We start from the raw sequence: 19,805 nt of genomic DNA on the forward strand, positions 1-19,805 counted from the left end.
GTGTATTAATCAGCATCGGCAGTTCTTTGTTTCTACATATGGTCTGTATCAGACATACTTTGTTTTGACAGATTTTATCCCCTAATCTCACTCACAAACGTGGTTCCTCGCCACCGAAGGACAGAGTCACTGCAGCTGCACAGGGAGGAAGGGTTTATTAGGAGGAATGTGGCTTTGGAAAGGCGGATCACCACGTGGCAGCTGAGAGAGATTGCTGGAGAATTTGGAAAGGCGAACAGAGAGCGAGTGCAGTGCAACAGCCGAGCAGGAGCTTCAGGGGTGTTCCGCTGAAGGTGAGCACAAGCACCGGTCGGGAGCTCTGGGGCTGAGAATCAGCTGATTAAAATCCCAGGCAAGGGAGACAGAAATCAGGGAGAAAGCCCGATCGCGGTGGATGGATGTGGTCCTACTTCCCTGAGCGATCTTTCTCGCTGCCGTCCTTTGGACCTGTCTTATCTCCAGCATCCCTCCTTGATCGAGCCGCTGTTCTCGGGTAGTTGAGTGTTGCTGACATGCTGACATGCTGTGCATATTATCCCGAAGAAGGTTCCCGGGGATTTCCTTTCAATGCTGTCATGTTCCCTTAGTTAAGAAGTATGCAAGTATTTACTAACCCCGGACTTGTTTCATCTTCGCAATATATATGTAAATGTATACGATTTTGCTGCGATTACGTCTTTATATAACTATATATAAATAAGTAATCGTAGCAAAACATGTTCTATGGTGTCTTAGGCGAGGCGTTGTTGCTCTAATGTTTTGCGAGTAGTTTTTCCAGTGTGTGTATGTGTGGTGTTAGAGAGGAAGATGTTTTGCTGACTGCCGCGTATTCTGAGAGGGGTTTAATTGTAGCCCAAGGCGGCAAATATTGGTGGGTTTAGGCTAGGTATGTGTGTGTGCGTGTTTACACATTCTGTTGTGCTGCAGCAAGTAAGAATTTCATTTTTCTATCTGGGACATATGACAATAAAGCACTCTTGATTCTTGACTATGTGGAGTCAACTGTGAGGAAGCTTCCGGAACTTATTCGAGCTGTCTCCAGCTGTGCTGGGGTGGAAATGGTATGAACTCAGTGAATAGTTGTACAGTCAAATAAACAACAGCAGATCTGGCGGCAGTTTCTCTGCGCTTGGACTCTGAATTACCTACAGACCACAGCCAAGCCATTTGGCCCATTCAGTTTGTGGCAGTTGGATTAACTCGGATTGTCTTGAATCCCTCAGCTCTTCCCCAACGTTCCCGTACTCTGCAATATTCGCAGTTTCACCCCTTATTCCATCTCTCCCCATACATCCTCCATCAAAGGGATCTATAGGAGGCGTTGCCTCAAAAAGGCATCACCAAAGACCCTCACCACCCTGGCCATGTTCTCATTTCACTCCAACCATCGGGATAAAGGTACAGGAGTCTGAAAACCATGACCACCAGTTTAAGAACTGCTTCTTCCCAATATCCATCAGGCTCTTGAACACTACAAACACTAACTTGACTATGAACTACGACTGTCTTGGTTGCACAAAGGACTTTGTGGTTTTTACACTAATGTTGGCAATTTTCATTTATTGATGTTGTTATTGTTTATTATGTTAACTATGAGTATTGCCTGTTCTGCTGCTGCAAGTAAGATTTTCATGTTCTCTTGTTGGTACATATGACAATCAAACACTCTTGGCTTAAAGTCAGAACTAGCATAAAAGGGCTTTCTCACTGTGCGACCTGAAGCAAGACTTAACAAGATTTAACATCGTGGGAACCTTCTGCGATAGCAGTACGGCATTCGTGGACCACCGAGGACCTCCGTGGCGCTAACGGCAGGTAGTCGTGTGACTTGGTAAGGTCGGGAGAAAATTCAAACATTTTTGAATTTCTCCAAGAGACTTGAGCAGCGTTGCAACATTGTATGAACGCAGATGCCAGTGCGATATCCGTGCGATATCCGTAATGACACTTGCGGGTACCATGGGAACTCCTGCGAACGGTAAACCCGGAAGCTTGACAGAAGGGACATAAGGTGAGTAAAAAAGGTGGTCTCAATATCGCCAATGGACCATGTGCGATATGTGAGATATTGAACAATTTATTTTCTTCGGTATTCACCAAGGAGAAGGATATTGAATTATGTGAGGTAAGGGAAACGAGTAGAGTAGGTATGGATACTATGAGTTTCAAAGTAAAAGAAGTACTGACACTTTTGAAAAATATAAAAGTGGATAAGTCTTCAGGTCCTGACAGGATATTCCCTAGGACATTGAGGGAAGTTAGTGTAGAAATAGCCGGGGCTATGACAGAAATATTTCAAATGTCATTAGAAACGGGAATAGTCCCCGAGGATTGGCGCACTGCGCATGTTGTTCCATTGTTTAAAAAGGGTTCTAAGAGTAAACCTAGCAATTATAGACCTGTTAGTTTGACTTCAGTGGTGGGCAAATTAATGGAAAAGATACTTAGAGATAATATATATAAGCCGGGGCTATGTATATATATATAAGCATCTGGATAAACAGGGTCTGATTAGGAACAGTCAACATGGATTTGTGCCTGGAAGGTCATGTTTGACTAATCTTCTTGAATTTTTTGAAGAGGTTACTAGGGAAATTGACGAGGGTAAAGCAGTGGATGTTGTCTATATGGACTTTAGTAAGGCCTTTGACAAGGTTCCTCATGGAAGGTTGGTTAAGAAGGTTAAACTGTTGGGTATAAATGCAGGAATAGCAAGATGGATTCAGCAGTGGCTGAATGGGAGAAGCCAGAGGGTAATGGTGGATGGCTGTTTGTCGGGTTGGAGGCAGGTGACTAGTGGGGTGCCTCAGGGATCTGTGTTGGGTCCTTTGTTGTTTAATAATAATAATAATACATTTTATTTATGGGCGCCTTTCAAGAGTCTCAAGGACACCTTACAAAAATTGAGCATGTATAGGAAAAACATGTAAGGGGAATGAAATAAATAGTAGAGACATGACTAGTACACAAAGTAAAGACAGAATTCAATACAAAACACAGCATGAGGCAATTAATGCACAGATGAAAAGGGACGGGGACGTGGGGCTAAGGATAGGCAGAGGTGAAGAGATGGGTCTTGAGGCGGGACTGGAAGATGGGGAGGGACACGGAATTGCGGATCAGTTGGGGGAGGGAGTTCCAGAGCCTGGGAGCTGCCCTGGAGAAGGCTCTGTCCCCAAAACTGCGGAGGTTGGACTTGTGGATGGAGAGGAGACCGGCTGATGTGGATCTGAGGGACCGTGAGGGTTGGTAGGGGGAGAGGAGGTCAATGAGATATGTGGGGGCCAGATGGTGGAGGGCTTTGTAGGTGAGGACCAGGATTTTGTAGGTGATCCGGTGGGAGATGGGTAGCCAGTGAAGTTTTTTGAGGACTGGAGTGATGTGATGCCAGGATTTGGTGTGGGTGATGAGTCGGGCGGCTGCGTTCTGGACCAGTTGGAGTCGGTTGATGTAGGTGGAGCTGATGCCAAGGAGAAGTTAGTTGCAATAGTCCAGTCGGGAGGAGATGAAGGCATGGATGAGTCTTTCAGCAGCAGGCGGAGTGAGAGAGGGTCTGAGTTTGGCGATGTTGCGGAGATGAAAGAAGGAGGTTTTAATGACATGGCGGATGTGAGGCTCAAGGGAGAGGGTGGAATCAAAGATCACGCCAAGGTTGCGGGCCTGGGGAGATGGGGAGACAGTGGTGCCGTCGATGGTGAGAGTGGGGTTATTGATTTTGCTGAGTGTGGCTTTGGAGCCTATGAGGAGGAATTCTGTCTTATCGCTGTTGAGTTTGAGGAAATTATGTTGCATCCAGGTTTTTATAGCGGACAAACAGGAGTTGATATGGGAGAGGGGGGGGTTGTGGGGGGATTTGGTGCCAAGGTAAATCTGGGTGTCATCAGCGTAACAGTGGAAGTCCAGATTGAAGTGGCGGAGTATCTGACCAAGGGGGAGGATGTAGATGATGAAGAGGAGGGGGCCGAGTACGGAGCCTTGGGGAACGCCTTGAGTGACTGCGGCTGTAGCAGAGGTGTGGTTGTGGAGAGAGATGAAGTGGGATCTGTTGGAAAGGTAGGAACGGAGCCAGCTGAGTGCAGAGCCTTCAATGCCGAGGTCCTTGAGTCTGGTGAGCAGGATGTTATGGTTCACTGTATCGAAGGCTGCGCTCAGGTCGAGGAGGATGAGGATGTTGAGGGAACCAGTGTCAGCAGAGGTGAGGAGGTCGTTGAGGACTTTGAGAAGAGCAGTTTCTGTGCTATGGAGGGGGCGAAAGCCAGATTGGAGGGGTTCAAGTAGGTTATACGCAAGGAGGTGGGAATGAAGTTGCGACGCAACGATACGCTCCAGGGTTTTTGAAAGGAAGGGGAGGTTTGAGATTGGGCGGTAGTTAATGAGAGAGGAGGGATCAAGACCAGGTTTCTTTAGGATTGGTGTAACGGCAGCAGTTTTGAAAGCGGAGGGGACAATTCCTTGGGACAATGAGGAGTTGAAGAGATTAGTGAGGTAGGGGCAGAGTACGGGGAGGCAGGACTTCAACAGGGGAGTGGGGAGAGGGTCGAGGGAGCAGGTGGTGGGTTTGGAAGAGCTGATGAGTTTGGAGATTTCAATAGGGGTGACCAGGTCAAACTGGGAGAGGAAGCAGTGTGGAGGAGGGGTAAGGAGGTCAGTGGAGATGTTGAAAGGAGGGGCCGTGGTAGGTGGTGGAGTAGATGCTGGGGAGTCGGGTACAGGGGATAAAGATTGATAGATGGTGCTGATTTTATCAGCGAAAAAGTGGAGGAATGAGTTGCAGAGAACCGGAGTAGAGGTAGGGAGAGTGTTGGCTCGAGGCTTGAGGAGGTTGCCCACTGTGGAGAAGAGGGTTCTGTGGTTTAGGCAGGGATCGGTGAATATGGAGGAGAGGTAGGCAGATTTTGCAGCAATGAGGGCATCTTTGTAGTCAGTGAGGTGGAGTTTGTAAGCTTGAAGGTGGACTGTGAGAGATGATTCCTTTATTAGTCGTTCGAGTTGGCGACCAGTCTGTTTCAGTTTACGAAGTGCAGGTGTGTACCAGGGTGAGGATGTGTTGAAAGTTACGGTTCTTGTTTTGAGGGGGGCCAGAGTGTTGAGGGAGGTAGACAAGGTGGAGTTGAGATGGTTTGTGAGATCATCAGGTGAGATGGGGGTTGAGTCCAGTGGGAGAGTGGTGGAGAGCAGGTCAGAGAGATGGAGGGGATCAATGGATTTTAGATTCCGGAAGGTGATTTCTCGGAGGAAGCGGGGGCGAGGTGTCGGAGAAGGGATGGTGAACCGTATAAGCTTATGATCAGAGAGGGGGAAGAGGCAAGGATGGAGGTCGAGTACCGGTTGATTTATGGAGCAGACCAGATCAAGGATGTGACCTTTGTCATGGGTGGGAAAGGTGACGTGCTGAGAGAGAGAGAAGTTGTCCAGTAAAAAGGCGAATTCAGATGCCTTTGTTGTTTGTCATGTACATCAATGATCTGGATGAAGGGGTGGTAAATTGGATTAGTAAGTATGCAGATGATACCAAGATAGGGGGTGTTGTGGATAATGAAGAGGATTTCCAAAGTCTACAGAGTGATTTAGGCCATTTGGAAAAATGGGCTGAAAGATGGCAGATGGAGTTTAATGCTGATAAATGTGAGGTGTTACACCTTGGCAGGACAAATCAAAATAGGACGTACATGATAAATGGTAGGGAATTGAAGAATACAGTTGAACAGAGGGATCTGGGAATAACCGTGCATAGTTCCTTGAAGGTGGAATCTCATATAGATAGGGTTGTAAAGAAAGCTTTTGGTATGCTAGCCTTTATAAATCAGAGCATTGAGTATAGAAGCTGGGATGTAATGTTAAAATTGTACAAGGCATTGGTGAGACCAAATCTGGAGTATGGTGTACAATTTTGGTCGCCCAATTATAGGAAGGATGTCAACAAAATAGAGAGAGTACAGAGGAGATTTACTAGAATGTTGCCTGGGTTTCAACAACTAAGTTACAGAGATAGGTTGAATAAGTTAGGTCTTTATTCTCTGGAGCGCAGAAGGTTAAGGGGGGACTTGATAGAGGTCTTTAAAATGATGAGAGGGTTAGACAGAGTTGATGTGATCAAGCTTTTCCCTTTGAGAATAGGGAAGATTCAAACAAGAGGACATGACTTCAGAATTAAGGGACAGAAGTTTAGGGGTAACATGAGGGGGAACTTCTTTACTCAGAGAGTGGTAGCGGTGTGGAATGAGCTTCCAGTGGAAGTGGTGGCGGCAGGTTCGTTGGTATCATTTAAAAATAAATTGGATAGGCATATGGATGGGAAGGAATTAGTGGTATGAGTCATTAGAACCAGGGTTATGGTATGAGTGCAGGCAGGTGGGATTAAGGGAAAAAAGTTGTTCGGCACGGACTTGTAGGGCCGAGATGGCCTGATTCCGTGCTGTAATTGTTATATGGTTATATGTGTCCATCGAGGACGTCCCACCTAATTGTCATTGTTTGATAATCTTTTTCACAGTAAAAAGACTTGCAGAGATGCCTCTCAGAAAAGCGCAAAGAAAGGGGTCAAAGAAAGTCAGAAAGTTTTTAGCCATGCAGGTAAATGAGGAGGAAACTCAGCAAGAGAGACAGGTGGAGAGGCAAGAGGAGATGCCAGAGATACCACTGCCTGTGGGCTCCTTGGAGCAGGGAGAGGGTGATCAAGGTGGATTTGAGATTGCCTCCCCAGTAGCTGTTGCCTCCACAATAACAGCAGACGATAACATAAAGGTTAGATGGCAGAAGGTAAGGCCATATAACTTCAACAGGGAACAAGAGGGGGAACTGGTGGAGTGGTACCAATGCAATGAGATTCTCTATGACAAATCCAGAGAGGATTATAGAAATAGGGAGAGAAAGCGCAACCTGCTGGAGACGGCTGCTGAGTATCCCCGGTGCTCATGTGAGTAACTTAAACAATATATTAGTTTATGTACAGGAGAACAATTTAATGTTATCCATGATTTAAAAACATACAATGCTACAGATGTAAAAGTGCTGTTTTTGCAGTCACCTTTAATTTATCTTATAAGTCTGTCTGTTCCCTGCAGCTGCAATGTAAAAGTAGTGGCGGACAGCTTTTACACCCTCTTCGTTTGAAGTAGACAGCCTGTAATTGAAGATCCTCTGTTCCCTAGTTAGATTCCTCTGTGGATATGGCTTCATAATCCAGGGCCGTAGTGCAAAGGCTTCATCAGCAACCATCGCATATGGGATGTCCGGGCTGTCTTCTCCTGACAGAGGTTCTGGATCAGGCATGCCTGCTGTTCCACCTTCCATTTTATTTCCAAGCCAGGTTTCTTTCCAAATATGGCCATCACCAACACTTCCAGGTATGCCCACATCCACATACAGGAAGTTGTAGTTATAATCAACCACCGCCATGAGTACAATTGAGTGGAATTTTTTGTAATTGAAATAATTTGAGCCACCTCCGGGTGGTTTACGGATTGCCACTTGCTTGCCATCCAAAGCCCCACATGTGTGAGCAAAGTTCCACCTGTTTTCAAACCCCAGTGCAACTCTCTTCCACGCATCTGGTGTACTGGGGCATTCCATCACTTCAGCTGAATAAAATTCGATGATCGCCTCACAGGTTTCTCTGACAATACCACAGATGCTGTTGGTGGCGACAAGAAAGTTGTAAGATAGACTTTTATAAGAATCGCCTGAGGCCAAGTAGCGGAGGGTGATTGCTATGCGCAACCCTGGTTCCAGTGCCTTTCTCATTACAGTGTCAGTCTTCTTCAGCAGAGGTCCCAAATTATTCTTTAACTCATTAAAGAGCTCGGGTGAAATCCTGACAAAGTTTTTGAATGCACTTTTATCCTCTTCGCACAGCACATTAAGCAGTTGCTCATATTGTCCTAATTGAGGTCTCCGTTGAAACATGGGCTTAACCCAGTGAGACTTCCTCTTAATTATCTTTTTAATTAATCTCACCCTTCTGCCTTCACGCAAGCGTTTTCGATGCACATGTTGCGCTAATGCATACAGCACGTCAATGAAAATAACAACCAGCCTGTACTCGAACCAACTTTGTATAGGCATGTCTGCAAATGAGCCAATTCTACGAACGGAGGATATTTATATAGTGTGTGAAAAAAAGTGACTTCATTTGTGCCACGTGATTAACTACACTACAGTCCACGATGTTCATTCACGATTAACGGGAAAGATCGGGAGACGGACAAGTCACTCGCACAAATGACAGAATTGCCGAGTACCGTGGGAACTCTTTATCTACCTCCCGTTATATCGTGCGGAACTCGTGCTGGACCACGACCACTTCACTCGGGTGACATCTTGCTTCAGGTCGCACCGTGAGAACTGGCCATTAGTATACCTACAAGGGTGAAGACCAAATCTATTTAGAATCAACTGTCTTTTTGTGTGGATGGGAATGAGATGCTGCAATCAGGACTTTTTTCAGAGTATGCGATGGCTTGTTTAGTCTGCTCGGGTTGCTCCTTTTAAATGAATTAATTCCCAGTAATTCTGCCCTCAAAAGGAGTTTATATGGCGGACACAGTAACCCCAAAGGGAGACAAAGTAAGCTCAAAAGATTCTGACTCTCAACGTCATCTGCACACTCCCTCCATAGATATTGCCTGACTCGCTAAGTTCCTCCCGTGCTATGTTTGTTTTAAACCCATAGGCAGGACACCCCAGGCAACTATTCCCTACAGATAGACACAAAATGCTGGAGTAACTCAGCGGGTCACTCAGCGTCTCTAAAGAAAAGGAATAAACCAGCAACCAGCAAATGTGGTATAAACCAGCATCCGCCGTTCCTTCCTAAACAACTGTACCCCCTGATGTGTGCCATTCCCTCCAACAGCCTCACTCGATTCTTCCAAAACGTCCAAAAAGCTCTTGTCTTCTCCTAAAAGGGATTTTGTGTACTAACCCCTTGGGCATGGAAACGGCAGTAGTGGCTCGGATGGAAGTTTGGAAGTAACTTTGTTATCCTCACTGTAGTGGAAGTATGTGGTGAATGGTTCAGGAAGCCCCCTATCTGTTATATTAATTCCCACTTTCTTCCCTTGTCCTAAGATACCTGGCTTGGTTCAGTCGCTTGGCAGGCTGCAAAAGGCGATCTTGATCTTTGAGCTTCCCCTTTGGTCTTGTGCCTGGCATGTGACCAAATGAGTGCTTTGACCTCGATAGCGCAGAGAACTGCAAGCTTCCACCGTGTTACCAAGTCATCATAGACTGCAGCTTCATTCAGTTCCAGCCACATATTTTGAAGAAGTTCCCCTCAAATCTTTGCACATGTGTTTGGCAAACTTACCGATTCCTTGGACACTAAGTAGAAAATTGTGTTCTCTGGGTATGCCCTGCAGTGAAGTTGACTATAAAAAGCAAATGAGCTCAGGTGGTAAGGCACTTGAAAAGAAATTGCTGCTTACAACCACAGCTGAAGTGAAGCAATCCTGAAACATTGCAGTAAAGTGCTGATAATTGTGCCAAGCATGGGTTGGGTTGAAGTGGAGCGATGTGATATTTGACAAACAATCAGGAAAATGGGGCAAGACTCAACAGATTAGGTGCAGCTGCGAAGTAAACCAGACAAATTCACCAGCAATCAGTGTTTGGGTAAAGTTAGTCATCTCTGTAAAACCTTCACCATTGATGTCATGTTTTGGCTTGACTTTGGAGTTGTGTTTCAGTTACATAAATAGTTCACGTAGGTCAAGGGAATTCTGAGACTCCACTGCAGATGCTGGTTTACACCAAAGATAGACACAGAATGCTGGAGTACCTCAGCGGGTCGGGCAGCTTCTCTGGAGAAAAGAAATAGCTGATGTTTCAATCTGTCTGAAGAAGGATCTCGACCTGAAATATCACCTAATCCTATTCTCCAGAGATGCTGTCCGACCCACTGAGTTACTCCAGCGCATTGTATATACCTTCTCCCAATTTATTTTGTTCACTTTTGAAAGCTCCCTGTCACTTAAGGGAAAGGTTTACAATGGCAGAGCACACGTCCCAAACTTGCAGCATTCCAAAGTGCTTACAGCCATTGAAGTCCATTTTAGCGTATAATGAATTGGAAATTCCAGCAACCAAATTTTGCGTGTTAAAAATCCTCAAGTAACAACATGATATTGGGCAGGTTGCACATTTCTTTCAGGGATTATGGTTGAAAAATGTTGAACAGGATATTGAAAGGAGCTTTGTCGCAATAACACTGTGCTGCCCAATGCTTGAAGTCTATTCGATTACTGAACAGGCAGTCCCTAATTATGCTTGTGTGAGATCATAAACATCAAAGAATAAATTGTGAAACCTGTGGTTTGTTTGGGAGCTTCTAAACTGTGTGTGTAAGAGAGAGAGAGACAGACCCAGTTTATTTCCAAGTTTAGTTTAATTTAGAGATACAGCGCGGAAACAGGCCCTTCGGCCCACCGAGTCTGCACCGACAAGCGATCCCCACATATTAACACTATCTTACACACGCTAGGAACAATTTACATTTATACCAAGCCAATTAACCTACAAACCTGTAGGTCGTTAGAGTGTGGGAGGAAACCGAAGGTCTCGGAGAAAACCAAAGCGGTCAAGGGGAGAATGTGCAAACTCCATACATGCAGGGATCGCACCCAGATCCCCGGCGCTGCAAGCGCTGTAAGGCAGCAACTCCACCACAGTGCCACCACGCCAGGTGTTGGTTAAATGCCTATAATTCAGATCAACCTCTGCATTATCCCGATTTAAAGATTTTGTTTACATTTCTAAAGACACCTCTGTAGCTGCCAATATATGAGCCATGTTCCACTATGGATTTGTGAATTTAAATTGTAGACCTCTTAATAAACACTATTGCATACCACATGCTGCACAGTGTTTACAGTATAGGGACTTGCCATTCAACCCCACAATTCAATGAGGTGTTTATGTTCTGTACTGACTTTCTCCTTGCCTACTTCACCCATCTTTTTCCCACTTAATTATCTTGCACCCTCTTAAATGCTTCTGTGTATTTGATTTCTTTCTCCATGCAATAGTGAATTGAACCTCCTAAACATTCTCCAACTGTTGACATTTCTTCTGAGCTGTTTGTTGGATTTGTTCGTCACCGTCTTGTAATAATGGCTCACAGTATACTCACTCGAGTTAAAACCAGCTGCTCTTGGCTATCTCTAGAGTGGGATTTCTGTAATTAAAGGTTGCGACTATCTTTCTGGGCAATATGGCTGCTTAGGTTGGGAGGTGAGATGAGGACAAGAGTAGGTGTCATGAGATGGGTATGGATTATTTAGTTCTTCTAATCGGTCTGGGACGATTGGTCCAATATGTTTCTATCACATTACAGTCATCAATAAGAAGATGATGGACTAGGGGATGATTAAAGAGGGTGCGGGGGGAGAGGGAGTATTGGTAGTGACTCCATGGGGAATTTCACAGATGAGTTTCCTTAACCTAGGATGACATTTGCGAACCATCTGTATCGAGAAATTTCAGTAACAGCCAGCATTATATTTCCACATAACCAATCCCATTTGTCTAAATTTGGCTCTGATTTTTATTTGCCTGATACTGGCATGAATCAGAGGAAAAACATTAAATTTGGATCATTGATGTCCAGAGAGAAAAAAAAAGTTCAGTCTTAAGTTTTTTGTGGTTCTGCTGCTTCTTGCGATTTTGAAGAGTTGGTTTAAGGAAGTTCTGCCGCCTTGGTTGGAACATGCAGAATGTTTCCAACTTCGGGCTCAGATGCATACCACATGCTGCACAGTTTTTACAGTATAGGGACTTGCCATTCAACCCCACAAGTCAATGAGGTGTTTATATCAGGCTATTAAACCTGGCTCGGACAAAACTCTGAACATTAATAACCCGTTATTTGCACTTTATCAGTTTATTTATTCATGTGTTTTGTAGTCAATGCCTACTATGTTCTGTTGTGCTGAAGCAAAACAAGAATTTCATTGTCCTATCAGGGACACATGACAATAAACTCACTTGAACTTGAGGTAGTGGCAACACCAGTGGGTGGGTGGCACAGTGGTGCAGCGGTAGAGTTGCTGCCTTACAGCGCCAGGGACCTGGGTTCGTTCCTGACTACGGATGTTGTCTGTACAAAGTTTGTATGTTCTCCTTGTGACAACGTTGGTATTCTCCGGGTCCTCCCGTTTTCTTCCAAATTCCAAAGACGTGCAGGCTTCTGTAAATTGTCCCTAGTTTGTAGGATAATGCTACTGTATGGCATGATCGATGGTCGGCGCTGCCTCAGTGAGCCGAAGGGCCTGTTTCCACTCTGTATATCTAAATCTAAAAGAAATCTACAATTGAGTTCAATCAATGGGCTTGCAGCAGTTTTATCTGATGACACTTCTGCACTAATGTAAATTGCTCAGTCTGGATTGAGAAAAGGTTCCAACGTGAAACGTCATCTGTCCATTTCCTTCCACAGGTGCTGCTTGACCAGCTGAGTTCTTCCAACAGTTTGTATTATATGCTTTTAATGTTCTCAGTGTCAGTTCTATGGGACTTTATTTTAATCTGTGCAATTAAACTTTGTTTAGGGAAGCTGCTATAAAAAAAAGATTCCATGATGGTGTGGTCCATGAGTGTTTGTTTTAGCCGTAAGCATCAGGCTAACTACTAAGCTTTGATGATCAAGAGCTTGGCTCCTTGCTGCAGCATAGACAAAGTGTTGATTCTTTTACCAAAGCTTCCTCTCTAAATATTTGTTCCAAAGATATAGGGGAACGTGGCTTTCACATACAAGAATATTGTCTGACAGTAGAAAACAAACACATTTGGTTATTGGCTTCAGTGGAACTGAATATCTAATGGTGAATATAACCAATTTTACTTCGGAGTCACGTGAGTGACTACGTGAAGAACCCCGCTAGGACGCATGCGTGACATATATCGCTACACGCATTGCAATGAGTCACAGCAGGGGGAAGGACGTTCCCCTTTAGCAGCAGAATTTAAAGGTCGGGAACAGCAGGTAAGGAGGCTGCGTTTTCCCACTTACCTTGCAGGTGGAAAGATGGACAGATCCACGAGAAGGAAGGCTGCGAAAAAGCTGGCGGGGGAGAACCGCGGAGTTGCGGACAGTCAGCAGCAACAGCAGCAGCCGACGGCACGCCAATCTCCCGAAATGGGAACAGCTGTGCCAGACTTCGCTCCCGCGGGAAAGCGAAGCGAAAAACGGACCGAATGCCAGACTCCGATGAGTCTGACTTTGAGCAGCCGCGAGCGGCCAGTGCCCGTGAGCACCGGGGCCGGTTGGAGCGGCTGCAGGATGACGAGCAGCTGCGAGCGGCCAGTGCCCGTGAGCATTGGAACCGGTTGGAGCGGCTGCAGGATGACGAGCAGCCGCGAGCGGCCAGTGCCCGTGAGCACCGGGGCCGGTTGGAGCAGCTGCAGGATCAGGAGCAGCCGCGAGTGGCCAGTGCCCGTGAGCATTGGAGCCGGTTGGAGCGGCTGCAGGATCAGGAGCAGCCACGAGTGGCCTATGCCCGAGAGCATAAGAGCCAGTTGGAGCGGCTGCTGGAGGAAATACTCCAAAGTGGCAGGGAGATGGAAGCTAGCCACAGTGGGCAATTAGTAAGCCCCACAGCAGTACCCCTTGTGGGGCTGCACAGTGTCTCTCCCTCATCAGAGGAGAGCACGGAGGGTCAATTCTGGGCTGACCCTGAAGAGGGCAGTGAACGACATACTGGGGTGACAGGAAACATGCTGGACATGGTGTCCCAGTTTATCCAACCAGATCAAACTGGCCAAGACCTGGAGCCGAAAATAGCGGCAAGCATTGACTATATGTCATTTAACCAACTGCAGGCACTGGCACTATCAGACACCATGGCACGACATTTACCTCCAGGGAACTGCAAGTCGCTAAATGTTCCCAGTGTAAACCAGTGCATCTGGAAACATGTGGGGACATCTATTAGAACCAGGGACTTGAAAATTCAGAAAGTCCTAAAAGTCCTAACTGCAGGAATCACAGCTTTTGCCCGCACATTGAAGGAGCAAAACATGATCCAAGACCACCAAGATGCACTGGCTTTACTTTGCAACTCACAATATGAGTTGAACAACATCAGGAAAAGTGCTATCCAACCAGCTTTAGACCCCAAATTTACTGGCCTCTGTAAACCAGGAACCTCCAAACCGCCAATACTACTATTTGGAGGGGATTTACCAAAACAAGTCAAAGAACTTGATGAAGAGGCAAAAACACGGGGGCTCATAAAAGCAGCAACCAAAAGCTACTACGGCCAAAAATATCACCCCTACGGACCCCCCAGTCGGCCAATACTAACCGGAGCAAGCGCAAAAACCAGGAACACCCAACATCGGTCTTTTTTAGGCCATGGCCCAGACCGACCGTCCTGGAAAATGCGCAAGCCTTCAACTCAAACCCAACAACAGACCCAGACAACGGCGCCTCAACGTAAACGGAGGATGCCGAAGAAATAACACACCTACCACTGGTAACCATGGAGGTAGGTGGGTCTGGTACCTTAAGAATTAAAGGGAGCATGAAAGTTGGTGGGAGATTACGATATTATTTGGATGCATGGAATAAGATAACTACCGACACTTATATTCTAAGCAGTATCCAGGGTTAAACTATAGAATTTATACAAAAACATAACCCTCCAGTACAACATGTACCGAACCGAATGTTCGTGCTCACAGGCATAGAAAAATCTAAAGCACATGCTGAACTACAGCGGCTATATAAAAAAGGAGTAATTGAACACACCCAACATGAATCACAGGAATTCGTGTCCAATATCTTTATAAAAAACAAGAAAGATGGTGGTTGCCACATCATCATCGATTTGACTACTTTAAATACCTTTGTACAATATATTCATTTCAAGATGGAAACCTTTGTTACTGCTAAGCAATTGATTACCTAATGGCAAGCATCGATTTAAAATATGCTTACTATACAGTACCCATAAGAGGTGACCACAGACGTTATTTAAAATTCAACTGGATGGGTCAGCGATGGCAATACAGGGCACTACCTAATGGCCTGACATCAGCCCCCAGGTTATTCACAAACATTTTGAAACCAGCCCTAGCGTTACTGCGAAAACAAAAACACATGGTAATGGCATATCTAGATGACATATTTATTGTTGGCAAAACTTTGGAATTGACTAAACAAGCAGTAACAGCCACAAAACAATTGTTTGAAGAACTGGGATTTATCATCCATCCAGTTAAGTCTAAATTAACGCCTTCAACAAAAATGGATTATCTGGGGTTCACCATTAACACAGTTCTCATGTCAGTGACTTTGCCGAAAGAAAAAGTTACAGTCTTAAAAGAGGCTTGCAGCAAAATCATTGACATCACCAAACCATCCATTAGACTGGTAGCTAGAATAATTGGGAAAATAGTGGCTGCATTTCCAGCCATACAATTTGGACCTTTACACTATCGAAATTTACAGAGAGCAAAAATAAGAGCACTCAAAATTAATGGTGGCCATTTTGACAGACCAATGAAGCTACCAACAGAGGCCATAATGGAACTAAAATGGTGGGAACACAACATCAAGTATTGTTCCAATCCACTAATTATCAGCAACCCGTCTATGGTACTACAAACTTTGTGCACTTGGTTGGGGAGCTACCAATTCCATCTCCAGCTGTGGAGGGAGATGGAATGCACAGGAGTCATCATTATTAAAAACACTGGGCATAAACTACCTGGAAATGTTAAGTGCATTCCATGGCCTTAAGCCATATTGTTCTGGGTTAAATCACCAGCATGTTAGACTACAAATTGACAACACCACCGTGGTGGCATATATCAACCATATGGGTGGAAATAAATCGACATCATGTGACAATCTGGCCAACACAATTTGGCAATGGTGTATCCAGAAAAATATTTGGATATCAGCTACTTACTTACCAGGTAAACTAAATTTAGTGGCAGACACCAGGTCACGCAAATTTAATGAAAACACTGAATGGATGTTGGATAAAAATGTATTTGCTGAAATTACAGCACGGTATGGAACACCAGATATCGATCTTTTCACATCCAGGCTTAATCACCAGTTATCAAATTATGTTTCATGGGAACCAGACCCTGGGGCAGCAGCAACAGATGCATTTTCGCTGCATTGGGGGAAATTGTTTATTTATGCATTCCCTCCTTTCTGCCTCATCAGTCGGGTATTAAGGAAAATACAACAAGACTCTGCGTCTAGTATTTTGATAGTACCCGACTGGCCTACTCAACCATGGTTCCCGGTGATACTAGACATGTTATTAGAACCATGCATCACCATCCATCATAGACCAAGTTTACTGGTCCATCCAGTGACACAGGAAAGTCACCCCTGTCATAATCATACAAACTTATTAATTTGTAGAATTTGAAAGCACCACTACAACACCTGGGCCTGACGGACCGAACTATGGATATGATTGCATCGGCCCACAGACAGTCCACCAAAAAACAGTACTTGGTGCACATCAAAAAATGGGGGAAGTACTGTCACGACAATAACCTCAACCACAGATCAAACAACATTCCGTCTGTTCTGGAATTTCTGGCAAGCCTCCACTATGACGAGGGCCTCAGCTATAGTGCCATCAACTGCGCCAGAAGTGCTCTGTCAAGCTACCTGTGGCAAGGAACAGAGCGGCATTCTGTAGGGACACACCCCCTGGTAACCAAACTCATGAGGGGCATTTTCAATACTAATCCCCCAAGAACCAGGTACACCCAAATTTGGGATGTGAGCATTGTATTGACTATGTTGAGAAACTGGTCTACACCTACAGCTCTGTCCCTACAGACACTAACGATGAAAACGGTCATGCTGATGGCTTTGGTCACTGCACAAAGGGTCCAGTCACTACAAAAACTAAGGCTGGACAACTTGACTATGTCATCTGGGAATTTGATTTTTCATATTGATGAATTAATTAAACAGAACAGACAGGGATCAGCAGGGCAAAAAATAGAGTTCCGGGCTTACCCGACGGATGATCGTCTCTGTATAGTAACTCACTTACTATTATATATGGAACATACAAGAATCATCAGAGGCAAAGAAATGGCACTGTTAATCAGCCACAAACAGCCACACAAAAAAGTGACAGTCCAGACCATCTCAAGATGGCTAAAACAGGTCCTAATAAAGGCGGGAGTAGATACTAACATTTTAAAATCTCACTCCACCAGGGCTGCAGCTACATCAGCAGCAATACAGTTGGATGTTCCAATGGACCAAATCCTCAAGACTGCAGGATGGTCAACGGAAAGAATGTTCCAACGATTTTATAATAAACCAGTCATTGAACCTGGAACATTTGCAGAAACACTTTTAAGTTCTGTAATATGATTTTACCCCATAAATAGGGGCTATGATTTGGAGTTAATAAAATTTTCGTTGTTTCAATATCATATTGATATCTAATGATGTTAACACTATTCTTCCCATAATCAAGGCAGATGTGATACATGGACTCGTCCCACGGCATGAAATCACAGAGCTTTAAAATCTTCACGTAGTCACTCACGTGACTCCGAAGTAAAATAGTGAGATTAAACAAGAACTTACCAGTTTGAAGTTTGATCTTTATTTTATGAGGAGTAACGTTGAGGGAATACGTGCCCTCCGCTCCCACCCTTGATCATATGCTCAACTGGTATCTCTTCTCTAATCTTACTATGTTTAGTCATTACAGTTATCTGTGATTTCACACCGCTGCTTTGAAGAATGACACGCATGCGTCCTAGCGGGGTTCTTCACGTATTCCCTCAACGTTACTCCTCATAAAATAAAGATCAAACTTCAAACTGGTAAGTTCTCGTTTAATCTTACTATTTCCCATTAGTGCTTGCAAGACCAAAGATGAATTTCACCCCTACAGAGTTAATACGTGTTTGGTTATCAAACAGTTCAAGGATGGTTGAAAAGAAATCAGGTTTAAAAATTAATCTCACAGACATTAAAAGTGGGATATGCATTAGACGATATGCAATAATGCTGAGGGTACCTCTTTAGTATGCTCATCACAGTCGCAATTCATGATGAAAGTGGTTCAATATAATCCATTTTAGTGCTGTTTAGTTGGTGGCACTTTGATATAATACTGTGAACTATGTGACTCCTTGTACTTTGCTAATGTCTCTGCTGTTTGGATCATTTTGAAGTGAATAAATGTGGCACTTTGTCTGAACTGTATAGACTACATGGTCCAAATCATTTCACCTCCACGAGTATTGATGGGCCAAACAAACTGAACTTGTGTTGGGAAAATCAATCATCTGTTTCCACGCTGAGGGAAGGATCTACTGAGGAGGCATAATTTAAAGTATCTTGCTTGCTTTGAGCTGCAGTTCTGATTTGAACTTTGATTGATGTCAGCGTGGAAAAGTCTGCTGATCAAATCAGTTGCTGTTCAGTGTGGATCAAGGGTTAAATTCTTCAGATGTTGTAGCTGCAATTTAACAGCCTACTTGTTGAGGAATGTGATGTTATTTCTGCACCAATCCATCACTTGGAGAGCTGAGGAGGATGAACAGTCAGTAAACTCTCCCTGTAGTACTGGTTGTACAACCTATAGTTGACATTGGCCACTTGAGGGACATCTAAGCTGTCCGACAAAACTTTTTAAATATCCGCTATAACCAGAGATTTGTCTCCAACTGGAGCAGATGAAAGAAAACTAGAGTTGTACCATTTAGTTTATAAATACAGCATGGAAATAGGAACTTTGGCCCACTGAGTCCTGTAGTCCTGAGAGCTATATCCTACACATCAACAAATGTGAGTTCTGTGTTGTAGGATCTTTCACGTTGATTTGATTTGTGACACAGCCCAAAGACCAGCATCATGGCGCACGCCAGAGACCCGGGTTCGATGCTGGCCATGGGTGCTGTCTGTACGGAGTTTGTACCTTCTCCCTGTGACTGCGTGGGTTTTCTCCTAGTGCCCCGGTTTACCCCCACATTCCAAAGACATGCAGGCTTGTAGGTTAATTGCCTTCTATAAAATTGCCTCTAGTGTGTAGGATAGAGCTGGTATATGGATGAGTGCTGGTGGGTATGAACCCGACGGGCCAAGGGGCCTGTTTTCCCGCTGTGTTGCTAAACTAAACCGAAATATGACCCGTATGAGCCGCACCACCCTGGCCACCCATTCCTTTCACTCCTATCATCGGGAAGAAAGCAGGGGAGTCTGAAAATTCTGACCCTGTAAAAATAGCTTCTTTGCAGCAATCATCAGGTACACTACATCAACCAATTAACAATGGATTGTCTTTGGTTGCACTTCGGGCTATTGTTTATGCGGTTATTTTTTTTAAATTTAAGATTTTTTGTTTATTGTGTGTCACAGGCCTGTTATTAACCCTGAGGCAAGAGTGCTATTGAATTAGCAGGCTGACACAAATCCTAGCATACAGAATTCCGCTCGCCTTCACCACAACCTGCCCTTTTGCTTGCTTTTTCAGTGAATGTAAAACGTCAAACTCTGCTGGATGATCATCAACTCAGTGAAAGATACACTTGTTGCTACATTAACCATGTTGGTCGTCTAGTAGAACAAGATGTCCATAAGCAAGTGACCGTAAGACCTAAGAGCAGAATTAGCCCATTCAGCCCATCGAGTCTGTTCTGCCATTTGATCATGGCTGATCTAATTTTCCCTCTCAAACCCATTCTCCTGCCTTCTCTCCATAACCTTTGACAGTTTTACTAATCAAGAACCTATCAATATCTGCTTTAAACATGCCTAATGATGTGGCTTCCACCGCCACCTGTATCAGTGATTTCCACAGGCT

At 44.6% G+C, this 19,805-nt stretch overlaps 1 protein-coding gene across 7 annotated transcripts in view; it reads left to right on the forward strand.

Annotated features, from left to right (window-relative positions):
* p4ha2 (prolyl 4-hydroxylase subunit alpha 2) overlaps window positions 1-19,805 on the forward strand; it is a 133,815-nt gene that overhangs the window by 8,217 nt on the left and 105,793 nt on the right. For 2 of the 7 annotated variants that reach the window (XM_033029872.1, XM_033029877.1), the window contains exon 1: window positions 347-594. In XM_033029872.1, the coding sequence (XP_032885763.1) occupies window positions 521-594 (74 nt within the window). In that variant the 5' untranslated portion in view covers window positions 347-520. Of the gene's footprint in view, window positions 1-163; window positions 294-345; window positions 595-19,805 lie in introns of those variants that run through there. The other 5 variants (XM_033029875.1, XM_033029874.1, XM_033029879.1 and 2 more) reach the window with 4 other exon arrangements.

Source organism: Amblyraja radiata, chromosome 11 (assembly GCF_010909765.2).
Source record: "Amblyraja radiata isolate CabotCenter1 chromosome 11, sAmbRad1.1.pri, whole genome shotgun sequence".
NCBI lineage: Eukaryota > Metazoa > Chordata > Chondrichthyes > Rajiformes > Rajidae > Amblyraja > Amblyraja radiata.